Source organism: Ascaphus truei, chromosome 4, assembly GCF_040206685.1.
Source record: "Ascaphus truei isolate aAscTru1 chromosome 4, aAscTru1.hap1, whole genome shotgun sequence".
NCBI classification, from domain to species: Eukaryota; Metazoa; Chordata; class Amphibia; order Anura; family Ascaphidae; genus Ascaphus; species Ascaphus truei.
Genome location: NC_134486.1, coordinates 294,973,556 through 294,996,812, shown reverse-complemented (window position 1 = coordinate 294,996,812; position 23,257 = coordinate 294,973,556). Strand labels below are relative to the sequence as shown.

The 23,257-nt window shown below is 44.8% G+C and overlaps 1 protein-coding gene across 1 annotated transcript in view; it reads right to left on the bottom strand.

The window, feature by feature from the left end:
- Positions 1-8,200: 8,200 nt before the first annotated feature.
- Positions 8,201-23,257, bottom strand: part of NT5DC1 (5'-nucleotidase domain containing 1) — a 420,856-nt gene continuing 405,799 nt past the window's right edge. Inside the window, 1 exon segment of the mRNA XM_075595034.1 lies at positions 8,201-8,392. Coding sequence (XP_075451149.1) covers positions 8,201-8,392 — 192 coding nt within the window.

Here is a 23,257-nt window from a genome sequence, read left to right as displayed (position 1 = left end):
TCCTCTCCCACTCTCATTGATGCCATTAAGATCGTTATGAACCATATCGAAGAAGGTGTCCAATGATTACCTTTCGATTGGTATGGATAGAACGTGGATTGAGCTCTAAATGGAGTATGAGTACAAATTATTTCTTCCTGCAATGGTTCTGAACCAGGGATTACATTTGAATTAACCTTAGATTCCTTCTCTGTTTTTAGAAAATGTCTCTTGAGTGTGATATTTCTTATAAATTTGTGTAAGTCTTTAAAAAGTTGGAACGAATTTGCTCCGCAGGACTTAGAAAAAGAGAGCCCTTTACTTAGAACTCTCTTTTGATCATCTGTGAGGATAACCGAAGAGAGATTAAAAATACCTCTATCGATTGGAATTTGTAGACTCTTTAGTATTCTTTTCTTTTGGACCCAGGATCCTCCTCTTTTCCCTCTTCTGGCAGCGGTCTTTTTAACTTTGTCCCTGAGGTCACTTGTCTGATGTTTTCAACTCCTTCTCTGGGGAACCGTGCCTTTTCCTTATCATCTCTAAAAAAAGGGAAGGAAACGCGTTGGATAGATCTTTTAGCTCTATTTACTATTTTATCCATTATCTGTGTGCCCATTAAGCGTGGAGTCTTTCATAAGCCGTTTTTTCCCGCGATCGTGTAAGTGACGTAAATACTACACTTTACGGCCATCCTCCCTTTGCGGCCGGTCGTAAGACACATACGGGACACTCGAAGTACAAGCCTGCCGGTGAAGCGGATAGCTCCGGCCCCTGATGGTGTTCTGTATAGTGACACGCAGGGCTAGGCAGCGGTTCCTGACGGCACTGTTTCAGCAAAGGCTCCCTCTCTACAATCGGATGCGGGCGGAGGTTTCTCCATAGATGCCGTGGTGTGCCTTGGATGCAATAAAGAAGATCCCCTGATGTCTGGCGGCAGCTGTGTGACATCCATTTACTCATGTTATTGTACATGAAATGCTGGTAACAATTTGATCTGATGTACGCAGATATTTTACCCAAATAATATATTTATATTCACTTTACATACTTCACTATGTGCGTCTGCGCTTTTGTTCTTTCTTTTCAGTTGGTCTAGGGGTGTTCTCACCCTTATCATTTCAGCTGCAGACGCCAGTTTTTATTTAGAGGTTGTAATCTTTCTTAATTATTCCACTTTTGGTGTTTATTGGGTTAATTTTACACTACAAGTTTGGAGTTGCGCACTTGTTTTTTCTGTTTATATGTCCTAAAGTGTATAAGACAGCTAGTCGCCATCCCAGAAGTCTCTCTGTTGTTGTTCTCTCTTTTGTGTTCCATGTTTTCCCAAGTGATTCCAGAAGTCCAATTTGCCATGATGTCACAGAGCTGGTTTGCCCTCATTTGGAGAACTGCTCACGTGAAGCGCCAGCGAGTGTCCAAATCAAATTGATTTGTCTCGCCAAGCAGCTGAGTGCCGTGTGCTCACGGGTACGTGCACGCTGGTCAAACATATTGTCGCAATGCGTTTGATCGTGCTGAGTGCGAGCGTGCATGCGCACTTTCTCTACGCCTGGATGAGCACTTATACACTCTCTAAGCAGGTTAGTTGTATTTTCAGCAAACTGGAACTCATGATCTTCAAGGTAAAACAGGCAACTTCTATCTTGTTGCCGAAATGATATATTTTTGTATCAGGTTTGGGACTAAACCCATTGTAAATATTGTTAAAATGATCTACTTTAACCTCTGTGTACATTTCGTTACAGAGTATTTGTCATATTTTGCAACGGTCAGCATGGAAACAAGGGTCTTTGACTTTTCATCTAATTACGATGTTAAATTTAGTAAAGAATCCGAGATAAAGCTGCAACAGGAAGGGACCAAGGATAAATATTATAGTTATGATTATCCCAAATTCAGTGATTTTGAACATCACCGGAAAATGTGCAGTGAACATTTATAAAACAACTCAAAATACTGAATAGTCCAGCACTCCCTATATAAAGAAATCAGATCACTGGTATAGAACCATAAAGGTAAGATTTAATATATGCACAAATGAATCAAAAAGAGCATACAATACCACACATGGAAAACTACAATAACATAAAGGTAGTATCATATATGGGGTGTGTGGAGGAAAAAAGTGGAACAAAACAAGGGGGGTGGGGGGGAAAAAGGGGGGGGAGCGCAAGAACAAAAAGGTGGGTATACAGGGGAGTACATGGGGGCAACGTTTCAGGGATAAACCCTTCGTCAGGCCCGTTCCCCTCAGTCCCAAAATGGACAAAAGGGTACTTCCCTGATCCCAGAACCCAGAAAACCACAAATAGGCCCCAAATGAGAAAGAATAAACCCTCCTCTAATTCTGTTAGCAACAATTGGTAAGTCTAAATGAATAAGTAATGACAAATATATCCTCCATTAATCTAAGTGTTCAATACTAGATAGAGATAGACATAGTGAGATAAATGCAAAATCTAAACATAAAGATCATAAACAGGATGCAGCACTAGGCGTTCAAAAGTCATAAGAGGTAGGTAGAATAAATCAAACCACAAGGTTCTCTGCACAATAATCAGAACGCGTCTGCTCCTCACTCAGAAGGGTGCCTGCAATCATCTGCACAGTCAGGAAGTGTTTTAAAGCTCTGATGACATCATCATCAGTAGGCGGGCTCTGAGATAAGGTAATTACATCCAGCTGACACCCAGAGCACGATCATTGACAACAGACGTTGAGTGAGGAGCAAGCGCGTTCTGATTATTGTACAGAGAATCTTGTGGTTTGATTTTATTATTAGATTAGTGGAGGATACATTTGTCATTACTTATTCATTTAGACTTACCAATTGTTGCTATCAGAATTAGTGGAGGGTTTATTCTTTTTCATTTGGGGCCTATTTATGGTTTTGTGGGTTCTGGGATCAGGGAAGTACCCTTTTGTTCCTTTTCCAAACAGACCTTTTATACCATGTACAGTTACTGTACATTCACTTGGTGTATACAATATTTTTAATTTACAAATCACTTACTGTTAAATATTAATCACGGTCAAATACTTCCTTGTGGAAATTTACCAGATTTAGAATCTGGAATGATATATCGTGTTGTTTGTTTTTGGAATGGCGCTACAGTATGTCCATTGTTTCGTTGCTTCGGTGGAGTCTTCCCTTCATACAGTACTTCCTGTTATGGGCTTTGTTTATTCAGATTTTATTTTCTTATTTTCATTGTATGTGTTTATCTGTCATTATTTAACACTGTGATTTATACTTATTTTATCTATACTGGCACTTTATAACCGTCGCCGGGCCATAGATTGATTATTTTGTCTTCGATGATTAGATACAGGCAGCCGTCACACACTGTTTGCAGCCCAGTAATACCAGAGAGTTGTCTTCCAGAGGCTCTGCATCTTTTTGCCTGTATTAACTACTGAAAGTGTGAGTAGTGTGTTTTGAACTGCACTAAAACTTGTTGTGTACTATTGGTCTGCACTATGTATCTTTCTTTATCTTGAGGGATTACTGTGAGGACATTCAACTTAATACATTTTGGAGCAGACCTGGGTCGTTACCTGTATATCCTTGGGGTCCGGCAGTCATCAGTACATTAAGGAGGCACAAACCAGCCAGAAGTTGTAACTGCTTTATTAATTCTCAGTGTTTGTAAGTGGGCATGCATACAGGGTAAGTGCCAAGTTATTATCCACATCTCCATAAATTAACACAGTGTACACTATTGCTGTTTTCTCTCTTCTGGGTTGTGCCTGCTCCTTCTAGAATTTGGAGGAGATATGATCTACTAGAGGACTTTTGGAAACAAGTCCTCACCGGAGGTTTTGAGCAACTTTTCACCCTAGTATCTATCATTTAACATTATTTATTTTGATTCCACTTTTGTCACATATATTGATGAGTGTAGAAGTGCCATCCAATTCTTTTTGGTGTTTTTGATTAGTTCAGGGGTGCCAACTCCAGTTTTCAAACAACAGGCAGGGTTACCACCTTCTATTGAAGGCCAACCCGGAGAAAAATGTACAAAAATGTATCTATCTTGGTGCTGTGTGGTGCGGGGGCATCTCCCGGCATCCTCCTGCAATTCTCCCTCCAACTGCAGTGGACATGGCTGTGCAGCGTCAAATGACATCATGGTGCATCAACAGGACATCATGGCGCTACGTAGCGTACCGTTGTCATGGCAACACGGCATCATTTGATGCACGCAGCTATGTTTACTGCAGCTAGATGGGAAATTGCAGGAGAATGCCAGAAACGCCTTCGCAGCAAGCCGCACCCCACCCGGAGATTGACAAGCTAAACCTGTAGCCCGGAGGTAAGTTCCCAAACCCCGGATGTCTCCAGGGCCAAACCCGGAGAGGTGGCAGCAGGTCAGGTTTTCAGGATATACCTGCTTCTGCACAAATGGCTCAGTCAAGGATTGAGACATCTGTGCTTAAGCAGGGATAGTGGGTGAATAGTTATGACAATACGGTGCTCAAAATAATTAGTGCACTTTAGGTGATTATAATAAAGCTTAGTGCAATATTCAATGCTTGTGAAAAACGTATTAATTGATTGGTATTGATAATACAAACAAATAGTTGAATGCAGCTGTGACCCAATGGTGGATTGCTTTCTCCATCCCGTGAAGTATCAGAAGTCCAAAATCGTAGGGAAGCGCAAACACATGTGGAAACAAGAAACAGATATCCAATAGTGCAGTATTGTCTAATGTATATGTGGATGTTGACTCTTTAATTCTTATGAGTAGGGTACTCACAAGTGAAGGATGGTCTGAATACACGTAAAGGTATCTTTGGATAGTAGATCTTAGACCGCAATCTAGCTGAGGGTAGAACCGGATTGTGTATATCCACTTTCACCCTTTAGGAATGAGAAAGAGGACCGGACATGGTGCAGACTAATAAAACTTTATGATGGTAAGTATATGAAAGAATACACTCACATGGTTAAAATGTAATACAGGCAGTTTGATCTACGCGATCGACACCGGCTGCGGGAAGACAAAACCGAGGAAGTTAAACACTGCTTCAAATTCCCGCAGCCGGTGTCGATCGCGTAGATCAAACTGCCTGTTTTACATTTTAACCCTCCTCGGAGCAGGGGCTCCTCTTCCTTAATGTTACTTTTATGTCTGAAGCACTTATTCCCATGATCTGTTATTTATATTATTTGTTATTTATATGATATGTATCACTACTGTGAGGCGCTTTGTACATTTATGGCGCTATATAAATAAAGACATACAATACAATACAACCATGTGAGTGTATTCTTTCATATACTTATCATCATAAAGTTTTATTAGTCTGCACCATGTCCGGTCCTCTTTCTCATTCCTAAAGGGTGAAAGTGGATATACACAATCCGGTTCTACCCTCGGCTAGATTGCGGTCTAAGATCTACTATCCAAAGATACCTTTACGTGTATTCAGACCATCCTTCACTTGTGAGTACCCTACTCATAAGAATTAAAGAGTCAACATCCACATATACATTAGACTATACTGCACTATTGGATATCTGTTTCTTGTTTCCACATGTGTTTGCGCTTCCCTACGATTTTGGACTTCTTAAGCAGGGATATCCTGAAAAACTGACCTGTTGGTGGCCCTTGAGGACTGGTGTTGGCCACCCCTGGGTTAGTCACTGAACTAAACAGAAATGGGGATATTGTATCAAATGTAATCCAAAATAAATCTTTCATAAGAACGAGCAGCATCAAAAACGTTTAGAAACAGAAAAAGAATTAGAAACAAAACTACAACAACACATGAATCAAATGTTCTAAAGACATTGCTTGCACAATTATGGTTATGCTGCCCACTATCTTTGTGCCTGCATTGTAAAGAACAATATACAATCATCACTGTGTGGCCAATCAACGTCCATGTTATTATAAGGTTATAGTCTATTCCCGATTCTCCAATGTCGGTTTCCATAGAAAATACCGTTGAGGGCCTAATTAAGAGTTAAAAACAACAAAAACGCTAGATCAAAATCGAAATAATTAAACCGACTTTCTTAAAATACCAAAACATTGATGTTGCTTTAACAAACTATTTCCATTTGAACGCCGCTGAGGCCTAATCCCATTTAAGTAAAAATATTTGTACTGCTTGAAGTGAGAGGTTATATTTAGAGAGCAGTGTCCTCATCATTACTTTCCTAGATTATATTTTCAATCATTTCAAACCGCGAATGACTGCAAGGCTGCACGCTTACAGTATTTTCCTAGTAAATGTCTCCTAAGAAATTAAATGTTGTTTTTGTTAACTTTGGCCGCAGCATTTCCCACAGCAGCAAGAAATCAGTCTTCTTTAATGACCCAAGAGCAAAGGGTGCATCAACTCTCCAGAATTACAGTGCCTTGTACTATATTGTAACTTCCTGCAGTTAGAAATTCAGCCTTCCCTCCCATGTGTGGGAGGATTTGCATCAGAGCTAAGCAATCATTTATCTCGTGCTATTAAAAGATTTGTAAGTGTCATATTAGAAAGTGACTGTCTTTAAAAAAAAATAAAAAAATCCTTTTCCCTGACGTAGGGACCTGCCACACATAGCGTAGCAATTAATTTGGTACATGTAGTACCTTCTGGCAGTTAAACATTTAAAAAACCGAGGTGTGGTGGCTATGACTGGAGCTGAAATTACTAAAATATTACCAACTAAAATTAAACACATTTTTATTTTTGGGAAGAAAATAGTACATTGGGCTTATGAAATGATACTATGGGGCCTATGCTTTAAGCGTTCATAAGCCACATATCGAGCCCTTATCGGCCAAAATGCCTACTACGATTCTGTAAGCGTCGACGAGTGGGCGATAAAAGACTGAATCGCCAACATTTTGAGCCATCCAAAAAAAAAAAAAAAAAAAATCACTGAGTATGCGGCGATAAGCCACTAATCGTCAGGTTCTGAAATTAGTGCAATTCTAGTAGCCGCGGCTAGGTTATCGAGGCCTATCGTGGAGGGTCAACGCTTCTAAAAGAAAGGAAAATACTGAATGTATGTAAATGTGTTTTTTTTTCTCAGGTTTTTAGATTTATATATTTTTTCTTTTTATGTTTTTCATTGCCCATTGACTGATAACGTATTAATCTGTGGCCGTAAGGGTACAGATAAATACAGGCCCTCCAATGCATGTTTTGGCAAATGGTTTTATTCTATTGATTGTTTTTTCTTTTTCTGTGTATTGTTTGGCTTAAATTGTCTATAATTTGTATGGCTTGTTTTTATTTCATTTTTCAATTGTTTAGCGTATTCATTTAATTATTTATTTTGTTGGCTACTGGTTTTAATTGATGTGTTGCCTAGTGTTTTTATTAATTAATTGATTTGTTGGCTAGTGTTTAAAATTAATTGTTTTGTTGGTTAGTGCTTTTATTTATTATACTAAGTAACATGATATAAGTAACATGATATAAAGGCTATCATTTATGCATGGTAGGAGGAATAGCAATTATCTACATTTGCACTTGGTTTAGATTGGTTATTTAAACCACCACGTATCTATATACACAACCTTCATCTAGGGGTTTATATATATCCTACCTTAGAGATTTAGGATCTATATTTAAATTTTTAACCATTTTGTGTATTAATAAAATTATTTTAACTGTTTGTCTTTAGTCGCACATTTAGACCTTGATATAATACAATTCTGGTCTGCAGAGCGCCATCATTAGGGACCTTCCAAGTGTGCTCTGTTTAATCAACATAGTACACCCAGTTAGATTGATTCTATTCATTCCCTGGCAGCACGCAACCTTTACCTAGGGGCTTTGAGTGAGGTTACCCACATCCTGCTTTATTTAAATTGATCATTAATAAGTAATGCAAATTAGGATGCCACTGAATGTCCTAGAATTTATTTTCAAAATGTTGGTCGATACTGGCCACACGAGGATACGACCTTTTAAAGGTTTTGAAAGCAGAGCACAGGCACATGTACACATGGGCAGATGTCCGGAATTGTAAGAGCTTCGTACACTACTATGGAACGCTCTTGTTTTCCATTAAAAAACAAAATCACAACAGCGTATTTACTTTTTACATAGATTTGAATATATTTTCATGTCACAACTGCCACAAGCACAAATAACAAATGAATGAATGACTTAGATTTATAAGAGGCTAGTACATTCCTAAAGTGTTAGTCAAACGTACATTTGCATACTCAACATTTGATTTGAAAACGGACACATATTCTCAGAGGAAACATCTGTAGTTATCACTTACATCATATTTTCCTTTCTTCTTTAAGGTGGAACCCAGATCAGTCATGTCTGGTGCATGGACTCCATCCCCTTCTAACTCCTCTAGGATGAGGACAGTGTCCTAGTTGCTATAGTGACGGGCTGAGAAAATATCTGAGCGCATGCTGTCACCAAAATAAACAACCTGCAAGCCAGAAAGTGCATGGAAAAACAAGAGAAAATAATAATAAGGGGTTTGTTCTACAAAACTGCCAAGTACTATAAAGCTAGATAAATAAACAGTAGAAAATTAACAAACATTCTATTAACTGCTATTTTAATGAACGATTGTAATTGTAATTGCTATGATTAGTGAATTTAGGAAGTTAAAAAAAATTAAATAAGATGGTGTTAAGTGTAAGACATGCCTAAAATATGCACATTAATTAACCGGCTCAATTAAAGTGATGTTTATACAGTTCTATTACTAGTGAGTTGGGAAGTGCTTGTTAAAATGCATCCTGCATTTTTTTATGGGTCTCTGAACGCCATAAGCAAATGAAACTTAATTCATGGTTGCAATCCTTTATCTTAGCTTACAATGTGGAAAGTGCTTGTGACATGCTGTCTGCTTAAGTCTCCATTTTAAAAGTATGAGATCACAGGAATATATGAGCCAAATTTGGCAGTGGGAAAGCAATTCTGCAGAGTTAAATAGGACTCCACAAATGTATCCAGGCCTTATTTTTTATTGACTTTTTTGTTCCTCCTTTGATTCCCAGCACTCCATCTTGTACACCATTCCCTTCACAAGTCACTCTCTCTTTTACATTCAGTAAAAAGAACAGTATGCAATAAAACAAAGACAGAAGATGAATGTAAATGGAACAACAGAGGGGGAAAAGAATGAAAAAGAAAAACATTGGAATTTAAAGTATGGTAACAAAGACAAGATGTATGATGGGTCAACAAGAAGCAGATGAGAGCGAGGGACGATTGGAGACAATAGTGCAAGACAAGGATAACGGACAATGAATGAGTTGATGTATAGGCTATCTATCTATCTATCTATCTATCTATCTATCTATCTATCTATCTATCTATCTATCTATCTATCTATCTAATCTATCTATCTATCTATCTATCATAAACTACACACAGAGAGAACTCCCGCACTGCTACAATGTGAACTGTGTTTGAGGTGCTTACTAGGTAAGGGATAAGGTACACAGGAGAAAAAGAAAACTAATATAGCAGCACTCTATGAAACTGAATGTATAGTGACATAATTAAAATAATTTTATTAATAAACAATGAATAAAAAAATGGGCTTTAAAATCAGAGAATGTGTTAAACAGCACGTGACTGTAATCATTGGTAACTTAACCAAGGGTAGTTAAATGATTTATACATATGAAGATCCTTTATGGATATTCAGGATCTGTGGCTATATATATGTAGCCAGGTCCCCCCTTGTCATAGCTGACCCCCCTCTCCTTCTTTAGCGCACAGCCGCCGCGCGCGAGGGAGTGAGGGGGCAGGTGCGCGAGCAGCGCGTTACCTGGGAGTTGCGGCTGGTTGCCGGGGACGCGAGCGGGCCGGTTGCTAGGGACGCGAGTGGGCCGGTTGCCGGGGTCGACGTCGGACTTTTGCTAAGGCCGCGGTCGCGTCGCGAGGGTCCCGGCGGCTCGGGAAGCAGGGCGCCGCTATGTGTAGTATTGTTGCGCATGCGCAGGATGCCAGCTAGCGCGAGAGGCCCCAAACAGCTCGCGCATGCGCAAGGCAGGACTGCCAGCCCCCAGGGTGCATAGGGGCAGAGCCACATGACTCCAGGGAGCCAATAGGGCTGAAGTATTGCCCTGCAGGCAAGAAAAGATACATTTTTGCGGGTTTGGAACTACGCAGTCAGTGAGGACCAGGACAAGCTAGGGGAAGGAGGTGAGTGCAGGGGTGAGTGACCCACTGCATTAGGCCAGCAGCCCCCTAGGTCCCAGTTAGGTCCTGAGACACTGTTTAGCTTGTGGTGCTATAGGGACAGGCCCTAGATAGGGACACTGCCCCATTAGCTATTTGGATACTCAGGGACACAGCGCTGAAGCCGTGCAGCCCTGCGAGGTGGGTTCTGGGCACGGAACGCCACCCAAAGACCCTGAGACTAAGGTGATATTATCCACGCTGGAATTCACCCAACGCGGTGTGGAGGAAGACGTCGGATCGGGCGGAATCCCTGACGTAGTCTGCGGAACCCGGGGTGGGAGCCCCGGGCAGGTATCAATCTTCAAGTGCACCAACAATCATACATTATAATCACATGGTACCGGTGGCTGCGCAGTCACACATATCATCTCACCTAAAGAGTGCGGGACATATTGTGTGGGGTCATTGGACACGGGGTGGGATCACCCGGTGTAGGGGGAAGCGTCCTGCGAGACGCAAGAGTCTGTGTCCCCTCTAGAGAGGGACACCTGTTATTATGTTGATGTTATATGGTTCATGTGAGCACAAGTAAAAAGGTATTGGTTATCATACATATGGTGTACTGATTATTTGCATGTGGTTCCTATGTTAGGGTTATTCTACATACCCATAGAATCCTACATAGGTGGAGGCGCTGAAATAAAGAAACGTTCCAGAGGATTCACCCCAGGCTCTCACTAGCGGAGGCTCAGCCTCCTGTGAGCCTGACAGGTATACGCACCACACCTGGTAACATTATATGTTCTACGCACCCACAATATATATGCGATTGGGTGGGGTGGAATACCCGTTACAATTGGAGGCGCTGCTGAGATAAGTCCTGGGGTGCCCTACGCAGTAGTTAAGGTAGTATCCTATCAGTCAGCATGTCTGCGCTCACGCCCAAACAAGTGGCTGACTGGGCCGAAAAACTGGAAGAGCTCCTGCGACACGTAGTAGCCGTAGATGGGGTACATGCCGATGTATCCATGTTTACTGTCTGCAGCGCAGTAAGGACATTACCTGGTCTGGCGGGCGCCCGCCTCATCAGCAAGCACTACAACATTGACCGGCAAGAGAACACCCTATTGCTGGCCACTGAACAAGCTATACCCCCTGATAGAGGCCCACGAGTAGTGTATCTACCAGAGTCTTTACCGCAAGGGTGCCCTCTAATTTACCCTGGAACCATTTCCAGTCACTTAACTTCCCTTACCAGACATGAGGGTTGGGACGACAGAGATATGGCCGCCAGTACACCCATCAGATCAGACATATCCCTACCCCGATTGACCTTCTCTTCTGATGCTAGGCAAGGAGCCACCAGCTGGGCCGGTAGTCCGCCAACATCACCGGTCCCTAACTGGTTAGTGAGCAGCTTCACCCCAACCCCTAACAGTCAGGGAGCGGGGATCGCAAGTTCCTCAGACAGTGGCGGCTCCCTGCTAGGAGTGACATTCCCGCAGCTTGTGGAAGCGATAACTACGTCCGCCCAAGCCCAAAATTACAGGAAGTTGAAGGCGTTTTCAGGAATGGTTCCTGTCCCCGCAGGCGAAGAAAGCATCGATTCTTGGAAGGAACACACCCTCAAGGTGATCGATGAAAGGCCCTGCTCTGAAACGGTCAGACATCAGAGAATCCTGGAAAGCCTCCGACCCCCAGCAGCCACCATGGTCAGTGCACAGCGCGACCAAGACCCTGATCTCTCTGCTCATCAGATGGTAGACTTGTTGGTCCAGATCTATGGCAAAGATGAAGAGGAGAGTGAGCTGTGGTTTAAATATTACGGTCTCCGACAGAAGGAGAAGGAAGACCTGTCAGACTTCCTTCAACGAATCCAGCTGGTCCTGTGGAAATTGCAAACTTGCGGCCTCATCATAGCCTCAGAGATGGACGAATACTGGCGCAAGCAGTTCCTCCGAGGGGCCATTCCCACGCATCACATCGTGATCATGATCAGGTGCTCACTAATGGAGGGGCCTCCCCCTACCTTCATGGACATTTTGGGGATCGTCAAAGGGCATGAAGCCTATACCAAGCTGCATACAGGCACCAAGGTCAGAGATCCCCCGGCGAGTGACATCCCGGGAGCCTCCGCTCGCCGGATCAAGAAACCTGTCAAAGAGGAAGAGGAGTCACCCAAGTCGCCCTCAGTGAAAGCCTGGACTTCGGGGAGATCCTCTCCCACTTACCCAAGACGACGGGATCCTACAGATATCGTCTGCTATGGCTGTGGACAGAAAGGCCATTTATCCAGAGAGTGCCCTGATGGAGTTACCCCAGAAAAGAAACCGCCCAGTAAAGGAAGCCCGGCTAGGTCCATGATCTGTCGGATGCAGACCACAGAAGCCAAGGCATCCGAGGCCACCCCTGCGCCACCCAAAGCTCCTACTGACCTAAGCCCAGACGATGGAATTCCATCCGGAGATGGGTACTGTCAGGTAGGCCCCTCTGCAATCGTGCGTGTGGTAGTAGAAGGAGTCTATGCTTCTGCGTTACTGGACACCGTGTCCCAAGTGACCATAATCTACCGACCATTCTACGATCAACACCTTAAGCACTCTGCGGTCGGTGGAACATATGAAGGTGAGGGGGTTGAGCAATGAAGATTACCCCATCGATGGGGTTGTGAGAATTCAACTGGAGATACTTCAATTGAATACCGGCAAGAAACATCCCATGCATGTGGAGGCAATGGTATGCCCGAAGCCTCAAGGACAGTGTCAGTACCCGGTCATCTTAGGAACAAATACGGATATAGTGTGAGCCGTAATCAGAGCCTACTTGAAAGAGACCAATGAATTGCCAATGGCCAATCCACTCCTGGACCCTGTACTGAGAGAGGAGTTCAACAACAGAGTATATGTCTTAGAGCGTCACGGGGACCGCTACAATCGTCAACGCGGACTGACGACCATTTCCCTAGGGGGAGTGCAACGCCTGGCCGTCTGGTGCTGTTATCCGGATCGAGATGAGACCGATCATCTGTCTCTCTGGAGAGTGAACCTGAGGAAGAGATCCAGAGTGAGTGAGAAAGTGAGAAAGTGGACGACCCGAATTCCTCTACGAACCTACGTGTATGTTCAAAATATCTCTCCATTTCCAATGGACATTGATGTAGGACAAAGTCTGGGCAGCATATATCCCGTCAGCCCGGTAGAAACAGTGCCCCAGGTGAACGCCGCTGCAGTGGGTGAGCAGTTAGTCGATCTGGACTTCAACTTCGGAGACTCGACGCTGCCAACTGAGTGGATGGATCGACTGACAGTTAAGCTGAATAAAAGGAGGACGGTATTTTCCACCAGCGAGATGGATGTGGGCCGCAGTCGCAGCGCCCAACACACCATTAGGCTGAGTAACGCCACTCCGTTCCGTGAACGCTCTCGTCGCATCGCCCCCAGGGATATGGACGATGTAAGGAATGTCCTGAAGGAAATGGAGACTGCTGGGATACTAACAGAGTCGCGGAGTCCTTATGCATCACCCATAGTGGTGGTAAGGAAGAAGAATGAATCTGTAAGATTGTGCGTCGATTATCGAACTCTGAATAATCGTACGGTACCCGATCAATACAACCTCCCTCGCATTGAAGAAATCCTGAATGCTCTAAACGGGAGCCAATGGTTTAGTGTGCTCGACTTGCGATCTGGGTACTACCAGGTACCTATGAGTGAAGAGGATCAGGAAAAGACGGCCTTCGTCTGCCCTCTGGGCTTCTACCAATTTACGCGTATGCCCCAAGGTATATGTGGAGCTCCTGCTACCTTCCAGCGACTGATGGAGAAAACAATAGGGGACATGAACCCTCGGGAGTGTCTTGTCTACATGGACGACATCATTGTCTTCGGGAAGACCCTGGAAGAGCACGTAGAGAGACTGCTGAAGGTGATAGGCCATCTTGGAAAAGAAGGATTGAAGTTATCCCTCGACAAGTGTCGGTTTTGTCACACCTCGGTGACCTACGTGGGACACATCTTGTCTTCTCAAGGGATTGCTACCGATCCCGCCAAAGTAGAAGCGGTAGTGAACTGGCCGCGTCCTGAGAATGTCACGGAACTGCGATCTTTCCTCGATTTCTGTGGGTATTACCATTGCTTCGTGGAAGGGTACTCTAGTCGAGCTAAACCCCTGAACAATCTGCTGAAGATATACCCTGAAGATACCGGAAGGAAGGCCACGTCGGCCCGTCAACCTTTTGGCGATAAGTGGACGCCCGAATGGGAACGGGCCTTCCTGAACTTGAAGAAAAGCCTGACTGAAGCACCAGTGCTTGCGTATGCTGACCCAGAACAACCATATGTCCTCATGTGGATGCCAGTCTCAATGGACTGGGCGCTGTCCTGCATCAGAAGCACCCCGAGGGTCTTCGGCCTGTAGCCTACATCAGCCGCAGTCTGACACCCAGTGAACAGAAATACCCGGTACACAAGCTAGAGTTCCTGGCTCTCAAATGGGCGATCACAGAGAAACTTCATGACTACCTCTATGGTGTTACGTTTGAGGTAAGGACAGATAACAATCCCCTCACATACATCAATACTTCCGCCAAGTTGGATGCAGCAGGGCACCGATGGTTGGCAACCCTATGTAACTACAAATTCTCTCTGAAGTACAAGCCGGGGCCTTTGAACATTGGAGCTGATGCTCTATCACGACGACAAGGATTAAGTGCTACTCCCGATGATGATGAATGGGAAGAGATTCCTGGACCTGGGATGCGAGCAATGTGTAGCATAGCGGCCTTCATCAATGATCGGGTAGCCTTCTCCGAACTACGAGTTGCAGATTCGTTAGGGTGCCAGTCGCAGGCGATCCCCGCCGCCTACTGCGATCCCGAGGGAATGAACATAACCCATGACAAAGTCATAAGATGGAAAGACTTAGGGGACTATCAAATAAGAGATCCAGTAATCAGCATCATTCGGCAAGCTGTTCAAAGAAAGAATCCCGCTCTATTGAAGAGTGCTCCCCGAGACCTGGTCGCGTTACTAATGCGTGAGGTGGACAAATTCGAGATAGACAATTGTTTGCTCTATAGGGTAGTCCAATATCATAACCACCCTGATAGGCGACAACTGGTTCTACCCCAAAACTTGAGATATATGGTGTTGAAGTCTCTACATGATGAACACGGGCACCTCGGTGTAGAAAAGACTTTTGGGCTAGTCCGAGACCGGTTCTTCTGGCCCAAGATGCGGGAAGCGGTGGAACAACAATGCCGCCGTTGTTCCCGGTGCGTTCAACGCAAGACTTTGCCTACCAGAGCAGCTCCCATGGCCCATCTCAAGAGTTCTGGTCCAATGGACCTGGTGTGTATGGACTTTCTGTGTATTGAACCTGATAGCCGAGGAATCTGTAACGTGCTGGTCATCACGGACCATTACACCCGATATGCGCAGGCCTTCCCGACAAAAGACCAGAAGGCCATCACAGTCGCAAAAGTTCTGTGGGAGAAGTTCTTCGTTCATTACGGTCTCCCAAACCGACTTCACTCCGACCAAGGGCGGGATTTTGAGAGTACTCTGATCCGAGAATTACTTAAAATGCTGAACACCGCCAAATCCCGGACGACTCCGTACCACCCCGAAGGAGATGATTTGCCTGAACGATTCAACAGGACCCTGTTGGACATGCTTGGAACCCTGAAGGGTGCGCAGAAAACAGAATGGAGTCGTCATGTAGAAGCTTTGGTACACGCGTACAACTGTACTCGCCATGAGTCCACTGGATTCTCCCCATACTTTCTCATGTTTGGGCGGGAGGCAAGACTCTCAGTAGATGTGCGTCTTCGAGTATCAACGGATGGGATACCCAATGCTACCCATTTCAAGTATGTGCAAAGGCTAAAGGACAATTTGCAGCAAGCTTACCAACAGGCTGAGAAGTCTACAGCTAAACTGAATGCTGGCAATAAGAGACGATATGACAATAAAGTCAAGTATCGAGAGTTACGTCCTGGGGACGCTGTGTAATCTGGGAGTCCCCGGAAAACATAAACTGGCGGACCGGTGGAGAGATGGCGTATATGAGGTAGAGTCACAGATGCCCGGCCTCCCGTTCTATCGCATCAAAGACACAGACGGCCGGGTAAAGGTTTGGCATCGTAATCACCTTCTCCCCATTCCCCAAGTGGGGAACGAAGAAGAAGAAATACAGGCCACGCCGCTCAACGGTGAGTCCGATCTATCAGAGGTGAGTCAAGAGACTGTAAATAACGAGACCCACTCTGAAACTCCTGAAGACCCTATGGAGGGACCCTCTCAAAGGGACTATTCCACAGAAGGGGCATCTCCCGGAGGAGCTACGGGTAAGGGGTCCCGTAGGCCAATGCCTACTAAGGTGGCACCAACAGGCCAGCCTTTGGATCCACAGAGCCCGTGCTTTGTGCCTAACAGAGACTGTTCAGAGACATTTCTCCCCTCAAGGGAAGAAGCTGAGCATCAGGACTATACTTATTACTCCCCAGAGGGAGTTGCTGAAGAACAGCTCCGTAGGAGCCAAAGAGTTAGGTACCCTCCAAATCGGGTAACCTATGATCAAATTGGGGCACCCCATTATGAGGCTCAGCAGTGATCTCGCAGCAGAATGCAGTCCGTCATTGTGATGTTCACTGAAATGTGCAATCTGATCTTGAAATGATAAGTTAAGATCGCATTGATTGTTGCATTTTTATTATATAATGATGTTGTGCCTTTTCATTATATAACTTTTGTATATAGTTTGGAAGTTATGTGTTCCAAGCGAGGACGTTGGATTTTTTCACCAGGGGGAGGATGTAGCCAGGTCCCCCTTTGTCATAGCTGACCCCCCTCTCCTTCTTTAGCGCACAGCCGCCGCGCGCGAGGGAGTGAGGGGGCAGGTGCGCGAGCAGCGCGTTACCTGGGAGTTGCGGCCGGTTGCCGGGGACGCGAGTGGGCCGGCTGCCGGGGACGCGATCAGGCCGTTGCTAAGGCCGCGGTCACGTCGCGAGGGTCCCGGCAGCTCGGGAAGCAGGGCGCCGCCATGTGTAGTGCTGTTGCGCATGCGCAGGATGCCAGCTAGCGCGAGAGGCCCCAAACAGCTCGCGCATGCGCAAGGCAGGACTGCCAGCCCCCAGGGTGCATAGGGGCAGAGCCACATAACTCCAGGGAGCCAATAGGGCTGAAGTATTGCCCTGCAGGCAAGAAAAGATACATTTTCGCGGGTTTGGAACTACGCAGTCAGTGAGGACCAGGACAAGCTAGGGGAAGGAGGTGAGTGCAGGGGTGAGTGACCCACTGCATTAGGCCAGCAGCCCCCTAGGTCCCAGTTAGGTCCTGAGACACTGTTTAGCTTGTGGTGCTATAGGGACAGGCCCTAGATAGGGACACTGCCCCATTAGCTATTTGGATAGTCAGGGACACAGCGCTGAAGCCGTGCAGCCCTGCGAGGTGGGTTCTGGGCACGGAACGCCACCCAAAGACCCTGAGACTAAGGTGATATTATCCACGCTGGAATTCACCCAACGCGGTGTGGAGGAAGACGTCGGATCGGGCGGAATCCCTGACGTAGTCTGTGGAACCCGGGGTGGGAGCCCCGGGCAGGTATCAATCTTCAAGTGCACCAACAATCATACATTATAATCACATGGTACCGGTGGCTGCGCAGTCACACATATCATCTCACCTAAAGAGTGCGGGACATATTGTGTGGGGTCATTGGACACGGGGTGGGATCACCCGGTGTAGGGGGAAGCATCCTGCGAGACGCAAGAGTCTGTGTCCCCTCTAGAGAGAGACACCCGTTATTATGTTGATGTTATATGGTTCATGTGAGCACAAGTAAAAAGGTATTGGTTATCATACATATGGTGTACTGATTATTTGCATGTGGTTCCTATGTTAGGGTTATTCTACATACCCATAGAATCCTACATAGGTGGAGGCGCTGAAATAAATAAACATTCCAGAGGATTCACCCCAGGCTCTCACTAGTTGGAGGCTCAGCCTCCTGTGAGCCTGACAGGTATATCCACCACACCTGGTAACATTATATGTTCTACGCACCCACAATATATATGCGATTGGGTGGGGTGGAATACCTGTTACATATATAGCATCTTTGAATTTGGAAATAGGTCCGTAGAGTAACCACCATAAACTAAATGTCCATCCACATATAAAAATATATCTCAGAGCTAGTATGTGCTCTGAATCAGTGGTGACATATAAGTAGTGAGAGGTAATAACTATTCCAGACACAGCAATTGCTGTGTGTATCCACTGCTGTATGCTTACATACCCACATTCAGAGCTGCATGTCCTAGAACTGGAGAAGGCACTTAGTGATTGCACTCAATAGAGCCCTCAATGTTCAAAGGCTAGGGTGTCTGTAGGGGTTAATGCACACACCCATAGAGGGTACTAGGAGCTGTGTTAATAATGAGAGAGAGTCTCCATAGAGTCCTAGGCATCTGATAGTGTATAGCCTCTGCGCAGGATAAAAGCTGCAGTATATATTGACACTCGGTGGGTATATAACATAGGTGCAAAATAACCCAAATGTCCACCTAGTCAGTAGGTTTAGGCAGGCAGTGTACTATATGAGGCACTGCTGAGTGGCTCATCCGTGAAGTATCACGGCAGGATCAATAAACCTGTCGACAGCTCTGTTCATGCTCCTTACCCAGCCGGGATGTAACTGCTGTTTGAAGCAGAGCCCCGACGGAGGCAGATGTCAGGTGGTCGGGTTTACTCAGAGCCCACACGAGCAAGTTTGATAGAGTTCTGGTATATTAGGTTTCTTTTTCTCCTGTGTACCTTATCTATCATAAACAACAGAAACTATAAGTAGCGCTAGGTGAGTAGTAAAGGTGTCTTTATAGGGAATAAGTGGCTTGAATGTGGTACAAAGTGAAATATGAAATATAATAATATAACTAGTGAAATAATTAATAATTATATATATGATATAGAGAGTGATATAATAAAATCAAACCAGTCCAAAAAGATGAATAGTCCAGTTCCAGACTGCAGTCACTGTAGGAGTAGGCAAGGCTTCTTTTAGTGATCTAGCCAGGTCCCTTGAAGAAGTCACTCATGTGACGAAACGCATCCGACGTTGTGACGCATTGACGCGGTCACGCTGCTTGGAGCCGATTGAGGGGCGTGGACTTGGTGTGCTGTGTCAAGGACTGTGTATGTTTTTGTGCGCTGATCTGGGCAAGGTGATGCGTTCCGTGCTGAGCAGCTTATATACCAGTGAGCTAAAGGCGGTGTATCTATTACGTGGACCAGGCTAAAGCCACTACTTAAAACCAGAGACAGAACATAAAACACAGACAGAGCTCAGTGCACATCCAGTGAAATTCATACACGGTACAGTGCCTAAATATATATGTATAAATGTCTATTAAATAAAATGGTCTTTTAGTTTAACATTTTTGGCCAAAATTGTTGTAAGCCCCTGAGCCACTGCACGGCAGACCACATTTCCAGGGGTCCCTAACACTAATATGGGGCTTGTTAGGTGTCCAGTAAAGCCACTACTTGCCAGATAGGGGTGAGAGCCCGTTGGTTGGAATCCCTACCATTACCGCCGACACAAGGGACCACTGGACACAGCAGTTACATGCTACACTACAGATGAGTATCCGTCAGTCGACTGCAGCCACCATAGTTCCTTTATGTATTAATCAGTTGATTCGTCCCTCAAGTGTTCTGAACAGTTTACAGGTTGTCTCCAATGAGGGTTTTTTTTAAAACTAATTTGAAGTGAGTGCTTGTCCTGTTGGCCACTATTTTTTATACAGTATTATCTATGGAGCTGGTGCTTCTTCTGTCGTGTGTGTGTGTGTGTGTGTGTGTATATGTATATGTATATGTATATGTAGAATCCACAGAAGCAGCCGGCACTCCACTTGTAAGTAGAAAAAATTGGGTACTTGTCCCATAAACAATAATAAAACATACGATACCGTTTGAAGCACGAGATCAAGAGACAGCACTCTGGTAAGTGTGATCACAAGTTTTTGTATTGAAAAAGACACATAAACCGACGTTTCGGTCCCCCAGTGGGACCTTTCTCAAGGTGATGCAATGAATGCAGTGCAGAGTACATATATATAGCCCAAAACCCCAGTGCTGCTGAAAAACACCAATCACAGAAAATTAGCATCACCTGCCTGTGTGCCCTACAAGCAACCTATCACAGGGAGAATGGTGGCCATCTTGAATATATTAAACTGGTAAGTAGTACTAATGTATTAATGAGCATGCACGTAGTCAATGACCCATGTGAATTAAATGTTCGTGCGAACAGGCTGATGGGCAGAATGGCTGTCAGGGAAGCAATTACCGTGGAACACCTAATGTGCTCACCAAATTAGTGCAGAGAATCATGTAGGGATAAAAAAATATATATATATATGTATGTATACACACATACATATACATATACATATATACAGTGATCGACAAATCCCCCAAAAATCGCCGAACAAAAAAAATCTACTCGCCACCTAGTCCCGCCCCCCGCCCTGCCCCAGTCCCGCCCTGCCCCAGTCCCGACCCCAACCCGCCCTAGTCCCGCCCCCAGGCCTGCTTTAAAAAAAATAAAAAAATAAATTGAATAAATTCCTAGTAAGAACAACATTCATTTTTGACATAAGTTTATTTATTGTATTACATTATACTACAATTAGTCCTGGTTACGTGTGTGTGTGTGTAAATGTCGGATTTACAAAAAAAAAAATCATCTGTGAATGACTAGTTTCCTGCACCCTTTATCCAGTGTTTGGATGCCCCCGTGTGACAGGGGAATGAACGTCACCAGCTATATGCCTGGCAGACGTATGTGTAGGTATGCAGTGCAGCAGTGACAAGGTTAATTTTCAGCTGGGATAGGACTGAAATGCTGAAGTAAGATTACTGCTATACGGTCTGTTTTCAAAGTACATGTTTGATGAACTGTCTGTGTCCTGCGTGCTGAAGAGAAGGTGTTTTGTTTTTTGTATGTTGAAAAGAAGCTATTTTGTTTTTGTGTGCTGTATTTTTTAAGGCTCAATAAATAAGCCTTATCAAGAGAACCCGCGTGTGTGGTTACATGTACCCTGCAACACCCCGCTTCACAATATCTAAAGCAGCAATCCCAGCTGGGATCTTACCTGATCCGCAGTCCCTCTATGTCCAGGTACCCTCATTCCCACAATGTTATATATGGAGGGGAGGTGTTCTCTACCTGTATTCTGGGTTAGGGGGGATTCCGATGCCTCCCGCCTGAAGCTTGAGAGTCAGATCTGGAAGAAAGCAGTATAGGTTATTTCGGTGTAGGTAAGTTGAGATATACAGGGTAAATAAGATATCCAGATACAGACAGACAGAGAGGGGAGACAGTGAGACAGAGGAACAGAGAGAGAAGGTAGGGGAGACAGAGAGAGGAGGTAGGGGAGACAGAGAGACAGAGAGAGGAGGGAGGGGAGAGAGGAGGGAGGGGAGAGAGGAGGGAGGGGAGAGAGGGGAGACAGAGAGACAGAGAGAGGAGGGAGGGGAGACAGAGAGAGGAGGGAAGGGAGGGGAGAGAGGATGGAGGGGAGACAGAGAGACAGAGAGAGGAGGGAGGGGAGACAGAGAGTGGAGGAAGGGGAGACAGAGAGAGGATGGGGCGGAGACAGAGAGAGGATGGGGGAGACAGAGAGAGGAGGGAGTGGAGACAGAGAGACAGAGCGACAGAGAGAGGAGGGACGGGAGAGAGGATGGAGGGGAGACAGAGAGACAGAGAGACAGAGAGAGGAGGGAGGGGAGACAGAGAGACAGAGAGAGGAGGGAGGGGAGACAGAGAGAGGATGGAGGGGAGACAGAGAGACAGAGAGCGGAAGGAGGGGAGACAGAGAGACAGAGAGAGGAGGGAGGGGAGACAGAGAGAGGATGGAGGGGAGACAGAGAGAGGAGGGAGTGGAGACAGAGAGACAGAGGTTGTATTTGGCTGATATTGAGCACCGCTGAGTGCACGATCGCTGCAAATGCCTATACATTGCTACATTTGGATACTATAAGCTTGCAATACTTGGATATTATTAACTTGCAATATATTAATATTGAGCACCGCCGAGTGCCTGATCGTTTCAAGTGTTCAATTATTGCTACATTTATTACATTTGGTACTATAATGATGCAGCAACTGTAGGTTATATCAAATGTTATTGGATATGTAATACCAGTATAAAATACTATTTGAGTGGTTAACTTTAGAATTCCTTACCTTTGATTAGATGGTGGAATTTTATTAAACAGCTGGTGTAATAGTGGGTCAGCAGCACAGAATCAATCCACTTACCTCTCACCACCATTGCTTTGTGTAATACACTCACTATAGGGTACTGTTTATTCCATCCACTAGTATTGGTAATTCATTTATTCCAAGTGGTTGTGAATTTAAGTTAACAGTTTATTTTAATAGTGAAGACAGTTTAAGAATCACAATTTGGGTGTATTCGCATATTAGTGCAATCTATGGTGAGTACTTAGGTATGCTGTGTTGCTGACTAATCCTCTACTTGCCACTGTATATCACCTCAATCCTGGTAAACACTTACAGTGGCGGCCGCCTTTAACCTTCTGCGGCCGTTTCCCCACGATTTTTAAAATTGCGGGCAGATGCGGGCCGTTTTTGGCCGTTTTGGGCGTTGCGGGCGCTTTCAATGTTAAGCGCCATTAGCGCTGTCTGGTCAATGCAGCTGGCCCGTGGGAAACTCCATGACAAATGGAGAACATCCCCGAATTTTTACAGGTATGTAGGAGGTTAAAAGGGGCCGCGGCTGTAAGGTGACGTGCCATACCATTGACTGACAACAATTGCCCTATTGCTGCATCAGAACCAGTTTTAAATCCTTTGTGAGTTACTTTATATCAGCCTACCTACATCAGTTTGCAGCTCAATACATTTTTCCCATCGTCGTGGGATTGTTATATATAAAATATCACATGACCAATTTAACCCCTGATGGATATGTATTTATAACACAGAGTGTTTCCATCGCACCCTCCTGTAAGACAGAGTTTTTAAAGAACACAATACAAACAATATATTTTGATTACAAATTTATTCTTGCATGTGTAAATCTTATATTAATTATGGCATAAATAAATGTTAAGTTTTA